Raw genomic sequence first — 7,983 nt, 5'->3', positions numbered from 1 at the left:
TCACCTTTGGTGATAAGACGGCTTACAGGGAGGAGGTCAGCGCCCTAACAGACTGGTGCCAAGAGAACCATCCTACCCTCAACATCACAAAGACAAAGGAGTTGATAGTAGACCTCTGAAGATGTAGAGAAGCACACACCCCCATCACCATCAACGACGCTGCTGTGGAGAGAGTGAGCAGCTTCTGTTTCCTAGGTGTACATCTGGCAGAGGATTTCACATGGTCTGTTCACACAAACAAAACAGTGAAGAAGGCGCAGCAGGCCTCTTCTGTCTCAGGAGACGGAAGAGATTCAGCATGAGCCCCCACATTGGCAGGACCTTCTACCACTGTGCCATTGTGCCATTGAGCTTCCCTCCCTTCATGAAGTCTACAAGAAGTGGTGCCTGAGGAAAGCGGGAAGGATCATTAAAGACTCCAGTCACCCCAGCCATAAACTGTTCAAACTACTTCCATCAGGCAGAAGGTACTGCAGTATCCGGTCCCAAACCAGCAGACTGAGGAACATCTTTTTCCATCAGGTCAACAGACGGCTGAACACTTCATAAACACCTCACTTTCTCTTACCAGACATTTATGCACTCCATATTGTACATGTATGCCATTCCTTTTGCACAATAAGTTTCTTGGATTTTGCACCCCACTGTTGCTTGTGAAGCTTGCACACAAGAATTTCACTCACATGTGCTGCAGTAATGTGATGTGACAATAAAAGTGATTTGATTTGAGAAGTCCTCATTTTAAAGTCTGGGTTGTAAACAGGACTGGACTGGGACAAAAAATCAGCCCGGGCATTTTGACTAGAGAACGGCCCACCAGGTATTATAGGAAAAGCCATAAAGCCTTTGAATGAAAACAAATGCTGTTGTGACAGTGTACACTGTCTTGTTGGTATATATGTATCAATCTAATAAACTTAAACCTACACCATCCTCCCTATTCTGGTATTTTAAACAGTACTTACCAGAAATATCAAACAACCTAATCAATAATTACATATACCTAACTAGCAGGGTTGCCAACTCCCCCCCCCCCCCAAGTAGTAATACAATGGCACTTTTTTCTAGGTATGTCTACAGGAGTATGCAGCCGGGGTCCTCAACGTAAAAAGCAACGCAGTGAAAACGCCGTAGATGGGACTGTATTTAAGTTAGAATATCGCGGCGCTGAAGGGTATGTGTATACCATTAAATATACCGAAGGGACAGTTGTGCTTGGTGTAGATTGTGGCGAGGGATTGTTTTGGGGGGAACCCCAAAGCATCTCTACCAAAAACTGGAAGCTCTTCCGGACCGTAGTGTGTGCGGACCTGGACAATGTGGGCTTCCCAGAGGTGCTGTATGTTTCCCAGTGGAACAGTGCATCAGGCCCTGAGCTTTACAGGGTTGAGGCTGATCGTTTCAATCGCAGCCCTGAAGACTTTATTTTTCTCAGTGTATGTGATGACAGGGATAGTCTTATTGCTTCCAGAGGGCTTGAAAACTGGAGGTTAAATCCTTACCCTCTAAACCTTGAAGAGCGCACAAGATGGTTTAAGGACTTGTTTTTTATACAGTGGTGCGACTGGAGAGGTTTGTCGCGTCTGTTTAGCCAGATTGACGACGCGATCAAGAGGGACAGACTCAACACTGCGTACGAGAGTATTAGAAAACGCCTTGTTTTTGACGATCTGGCGAGTTGTCCGAAGACTGGTTTGCCTGCTACCCTGTGCAAACCTAAAATCATAAGGCCTTCCGACAACTAAACAATAAACTGGTAGGTTTAATGTGCGGGGTGTGTGTGGGGTTGCGTGTGTATCTATGTGACAAATTAAGAGCTTGTGGTTTTCATTTTACAGAGAATGACACGCCGTCGTGGGACCTGTCAGAGTCACCATCAATAGGGCTGCTAATCCCGACCCCCCAGACTCCACCACCCTCACCATCATGCTCGCAGGACCCCCTCATATCAGACCTGTGGGAGGAAACTGTAATCGACATCAAACTCGCAACTCTCCACCTGTTGATGTTGGCGCTGAATGAGTTTCTACAAGAGACATGTTACGGATGCCAAACAGGCCACCCCAGTCAGGTGCAACACAGCTGCTTGCAGGAATTGTCTGAGTATTTCTTCGACACCTACTATGACGATGTGATGATAAGGCTCAAGACTGACCGATTCATCCCAGCCATCCGGCTGTTTGTACGCTCAAACACCACAGATGGGACTGGAACACAAATCCGCAGAGTTGCAGAACACCTCATGTGTGAACTGAGATCAGAGCGAAATATAGTATGCGCCATTAATGACAACATTGTGGACCTGCTAGAAGCAAGTACTTGCGCCCGACGTGTTAAACCTGCCATGCTCCGCATGATTGGAAACTACTGGGGTGGGAGACACCTGGTTTAATGTGTGGTGTTCAAGTATCCATTGTCTGTGATTGTGTCTGTGTGAAAATTAAATAAAAAGACGTGTTAACACTAAGTTCTTAGTCATTTGTGGTTTGCACAGTCATGGAAAGCACATTGCATAAAATATATCATGATCCAGCCCATCCTGCGGGGTTGGCCAGTTTAAATAAGCTACGTATAGCGGCAGGGGAGGCATCAGGTGTAACACCTCCAATATCTCAGGTCAAACATTATTTAGAACAAGACGACACTTACACACTCCATAAACCTGTGAGGATCCATTTCCCCAGAAATAGAGTATTGGTGACAGGGATCGACAAACAGTTTCAAGCCGATCTGGTTGACATGTGTGAATATGTGGCAGATAATGATAATGTGAGATATCTGCTAACATGTATAGATGTATTCTCAAAATACGCATGGGTTAGATGCCTAACAAACAAGACAGCGAATGTTGTATCAGCTGCTTTTGAGGATATACTTAGTGAGGGTAGGATCCCTGTGAAACTACAAACAGATGAAGGCAAAGAGTTTTATAATACAACCTTTAAACAGCTAATGAAGCGATATAATATCAAGCATTTCTCAACAGCTAGCGAGGTTAAATGCAGTATTGTCGAGAGATTCAATCGTAGCTTCAAGGGTAGAATGTGGAAGTACTTAACATCAGCCAACTCCCGGAGATATGTAGATGTCATACCAGATCTCACACAAGCATATAACAATGCTTATCACAGATCTATCCAAATGGCTCCGGCAGAGGTGAATAAGGATAATGAGAAGTTGGTCTTTAACGCGCTGTACAAAACGAGGCCTCAGAGGGAACTGCGCTTTAAATTTAATATTGGCGACACTGTACGAATATCAAAACTGAGAGGAAAGTTTCGAAAAGGATACGAGCAGACCTACACCGATGAGATTTTCACAGTCAAGGAACGTATAGGGAGACAGCCCCCAGTGTACAGACTAGCGGATCTAGCAGGAGAGGTATTGAAAGGGTCATTTTATGAGCCTGAGATACAACGTGTGGTTGTTGATGAAAACAAAACATTTAAAATTGAAAACATATTGGCTAGAAAAAAAGTGGGTCGGAAAAAGCATGTGCTAGTGAAATGGCTAGGATGGCCCGACAGCTTTAATTCGTGGATTCCAGAAAAAGACATCGTTGAGGCGTAATTAACTCAGATGACGCAGCTCTACACACATTCATTTAACACTGAGCATAGACTGAGAAAGCATGAATAAAAAGAACAACAACAATGCAGGCTTCTATGTAAGCCTCTTCTCGAATGCTTCGGCGCATGTTTACCCGGGTAATAAGATATCTAATTTTAGAACAAAGTTAGCAAAACCTATTGTTTTGGATCAGCCGTATGAGGTTGCTGTTATAGAGATACAGTACCCACGCATATGGATGTCTTTTCCACAATCAGATTCGCAAGTGGAAATTCATGACCCAGTCAAAGATGGAACCATCGCCGTAACCATGATCGAACTGTCTGTGGGTCATTATGCATCTGTGGAACAGATAATAAAAGAATTTAATTTTAAATGTCAGCAGTACCAAACCACTGGAGACCTTAAAATGCAATACAACACAGTTACTAACCATGCATGTGTTATGGGACCTAGGGGCACTATTCTCACATTTAGAGGGAGACTGGCGGAAATCCTAGGATTCGAAACAGGAGAGCCGTTTGTACTTCATTATAAAAACACATATGCCCCGCACCCCGCAGACATATACGGGGGAAAATATAACATCTTTATTTATGCAGATATCGTTGATTACCAGCTTGTGGGTGACGCCCACGCGAGGCTATTAAGAGCTATAAATATCACGGACGATGACCGCCGCCTGCCTATTCTACAATTTGACAGCCCACACTACACACCTGTGTCAAAGACACTGATCGACGACATAGAAATTGATTTGAAAGACGATCGAAATCAACACATACCCTTTTTATACGGCAAGGTGTTTGTCAAGTTACACTTCCGACCGATAACCCACCATTTTTGAAAAAAAAAGGATGGCCGTCTACAGCACTGATGACTCAAAATATGTAAAATACTACTTATCACAGGCTGGTGGAGAGCTCGGAGGGTATGTTGGGACCAGTACGCAATATGGGTCAGGGCTGGGTGGGTTGTTCCGCAGCTTGTTTAGATTTGCTGTACCACTGTTTAAAAAAGGAGTTAGCATAGTCAAACCACACCTAAAAACAGCCGCATCGGGCATAGTGTCTGATGTCATAACCAACATAACCAGACCCTCAACCACTAAGCAGGACGGTAGCGGATTGTATGTGTATACGCCCAGACCATCTAAGACCCCACCCCCAGGGCAGCCGTTGTCTAAAAAGCGTAAAACCACAAAACCTAACAGGAGAGCTAACAAACGGACACCGCCACGCAGAGTGAAAAGACCCAGAACCAGTCGTTCTAAAACTGCAGCGTTTGACATATTCTAAATGGCACTGCTACACAGTCATTCTGGAGAATGTGTAAAAACAGAGCTGGACCTGTTTACTGTTCCCTACACACAGACTAGCATTGAGAAAAGTACATTTATCGAAATCCCACCTGTATCTGCAATCACTGATGGAGGGCCGATCGAGTTTTACATCTCATCGTCCGGTGAAGATTACCTGGATCTAAATGACTCATATATCTACACACGTGTGAGAATCACAAACGCTGATGGCTCAAACCTGGCTAGGGACGCTAATGTAGGATTTATTAATTATCCTGGATGCAGCATATTTAGTCAAGTTGATGTTAATTTGGGAGACCGACTCATTAGTCAATCATCCAACACATATCCATACAGAGGTGTGATAGAATGTCTTATCAATTATAATAAGGACACTTTAGACACACAGTTCAGCACCGGGTTATTCTGTAAGGATACATCATCACACATGAATGACACATCTATAGAAGGAGAGAACCAGGGCCTGGTGACCAGAGGCGGCTACACAGCAAATAGCAGTATTGTTGAATTGATTGCACCAGTACATGCAGACCTGTTTTTTCAAGAAAAACTGTTACTTAATGGAATCGACCTGTCACTGAAATTTGTGCGCTCTAAAGACGAATTTGCTCTCATGACAGCGGATGCCAATGCATACAGAGTTAAAATTGTCTCAGCCAGTCTCTTTGTCAAGAAAGTTAGTGTATCACCGACCGTCAGACTTGCACACAGCAAGGCATTGCACCATGCAAACGCAAAATACACGGTAGACAGAGTGTCTTTAAAGACCTTCTCCATACCCGCAGGGGCTAGAATATCAACAAATGACAATTTATTTATGGGTAGGATACCTAAATTTGTGATCATTGCATTTATAGACAATGAAGCATACACTGGCTCCTACCAGCGTAATCCATTTCATTTTGAAAACTGTGATATAGAATTTATGTCTTTATATGCTGATAGTCAGGCTTATCCTGCTAAACCATTCCAGCCAAATTTCCAGAGAAAACACTATACCAGAGAATTTTACCAGCTGATACAAACCACAGGAAGACATTTAAAGGACAGATCCTTAGCTATTACACGTGCAGACTTTGGTAACGGCTACACTTTATTCTGTTTCAATCTGGAAGCTGACGAAGGACATTCAGGGAATGTGTCGTTAATTAAAACTGGGAACGTGAGATTGGAAACCCGTTTCAGAAATCCACTACCCCGTACAGTGAACCTCTTGTGTTATTCGGTATTTGATTCAGTCATTGAAATATCCAACATGAGACAGGTGCTCTTGGACTACTATTGAGACAAAAACGGTCATGAACACTATAGAACTATCAGCCGTGATCGGCAGCATTATCAATAAAAACACACATTTCCTAGGCGTGTTAGCCTATGATCAGCTAACCACTGAACGGCTTCAAAGACTCCCTGCTATGGGTATTGTAAACACCCACCCTTCTACGATGCCCGGGGAACATTGGCTTGCTGTTTATATTTCGAGAGACAGACGCGGTTATTTTTTTGATAGTTTTGGTCACTCGTTAGACAGTTTTCCCCCAGCAATAAAGATGTTTCTTCTAAAAAACTGTTCCACTGTTTTATATTCAGGAAAACAAGTGCAGAACGACTTCTCCATCACATGCGGTCAACATTGTGTATTTTTTTTATATCATGTGCAAAATGGTGTATCTTATGAGCGTCTGCTTAACATGTATGGGTCTGATTTAATTTGTAATGATGCTATGGTGTGTCGATTTGTCAACAACATACAACCTGTTGCTGTATGCAGTGATTACGTGTGTGTGCAATGCGGATACTGACATGTACTAATGAGAATAATAAAAACAACATGAGAGCATGATAATCGAGTCAATGGTATTTATTATCAAATCTCGTATATATATATATATATATATATATAGATTCACAACATACATTGTTTAAACATAAATAAAAGAAATCAAACATTAAACAGTAATAAAAAAGAAAAACATATATTTAACAGTAATAAAGACATAATATATTTAACAGTAATAAAATAAAACAAAACAAAACAATTTAGCAGCAATAAGTGAAAAAAAAAAACATTACAGTAGAAAAACATCAAACAGCAAATATTTTTAGCAGAAAAACAATTTCAGGTGCAATAAGAAAAAACCTGAATTCAAAAATCCAACCACTCTACAGGACCCCCCTTTAATTTGTTTTTTTTATTCTTTATTTTTTTTAGTGTACTATGTCGCAGCGGTCCACCAGGGGTGATCTTTTTTGGTGTGTGTTTTAAAAAACCAGGGTCTTCAGACAGTGTGTGATCGGTTTTATACATCGCGACGGTCTTACGTATGCCTGTGTTAGATATGGCTGATAACGGTACGTTTAAATCTGAGACAGCTTTTAAAAACTCTGTCCAGCCGATAGGTCTCAAACCCTCAGAGGGTGTGTGTGTGGTTGTGACGCCTTTAATTAGATCATAAATGTGTGAACCAGGGATGGTGTGTTTATCAACAACAATTTCGCCTTTGTCGTTGTAAGAGATCAAGTGTGGCGAACGGCTCACCGCTGATAGAATAAGTTCTGCATTCCTCCTACTCCTTTTAGGTATGTGTGTTAAAACATTCTCCGCAACAAGATCCCTCACCCCTGCATCACCATGAACAGGCGATGTGTCCGCCGACTGGGGTTGCACATCCCTGTTAAATTGTTCAGGTAATGATAAAGACAATACATTCTTTTCACGGGCACCTTGTCTCACAAGGGTAAGGTATCTTTGGAGAATATCGCTGTATTTTTTAGCCTTCTCATACACATCTATGTCAGAATCTTGTAACACTTGTAACATCTCCTTGTCCAACTCGTTCTGAGACTGTTGTCTGATGCTGCCTGTTTGCTGCTGCTGCTGCTGCTGCTGTTGCTTTATTAAGTCCAACTGGTGTTGGGGTACCAAAAACATCTTTTGCACATGTTCCATTTTCACCTGTTTGCTATCAGACTGGTTATGAAAGGGATTGCAGCCCCTAATAGCGGTAGTAAAAACCCTCCAGATTGGTTGATTGTCTTTCTCTTTTTCAAAGTTTTTATTTTTTTGTCTGCAATCAGTCTGATTATTGATT

At 42.3% G+C, this 7,983-nt stretch overlaps 2 protein-coding genes across 2 annotated transcripts; both read left to right on the top strand.

Moving 5' to 3' along the window:
* Window positions 1-298: 298 nt before the first annotated feature.
* On the top strand, window positions 299-1,745 carry LOC148100840 (uncharacterized). Its single transcript, XM_087846958.1, has 2 exons — window positions 299-383; window positions 1,069-1,745. The coding sequence occupies exons 1-2, from the start codon at window positions 299-301 to the stop codon at window positions 1,743-1,745; spliced, it is 762 nt and encodes a 253-aa protein (XP_087703084.1).
* Window positions 1,746-1,751: 6 nt separating this feature from the next.
* Window positions 1,752-2,456, top strand: LOC148100839 (uncharacterized). The gene has a single exon (XM_087847125.1). The coding sequence runs from the start codon at window positions 1,766-1,768 to the stop codon at window positions 2,390-2,392; it is 627 nt and encodes a 208-aa protein (XP_087703251.1). The 5' UTR covers window positions 1,752-1,765; the 3' UTR covers window positions 2,393-2,456.
* Window positions 2,457-7,983: the final 5,527 nt, after the last annotated feature.

The sequence above is a fragment of the Neolamprologus brichardi genome, chromosome 10 (genome assembly GCF_056152115.1).
Source record: "Neolamprologus brichardi isolate AB-2024 chromosome 10, ASM5615211v1, whole genome shotgun sequence".
Classification (NCBI taxonomy): domain Eukaryota; kingdom Metazoa; phylum Chordata; class Actinopteri; order Cichliformes; family Cichlidae; genus Neolamprologus; species Neolamprologus brichardi.
The sequence above is the reverse complement of the archived record's forward strand: the minus strand, read 5'-3'. Positions and strand labels throughout refer to the sequence as shown.

Coding starts and splice junctions, on each gene's coding strand:
- LOC148100839 (XM_087847125.1), top strand. CDS start 1,766: ATGTGCGGGGTGTGTGTGGGGTTGCGTGTGTATCTATGTGACAAATTA.
- LOC148100840 (XM_087846958.1), top strand. CDS start 299: ATGAGCCCCCACATTGGCAGGACCTTCTACCACTGTGCCATTGTGCCA. Junction 384..1,068: donor CATGAAGTCTACAAGAAGTG/GTGCCTGAGGAA, acceptor ACTTTTTTCTAG/GTATGTCTACAGGAGTATGC.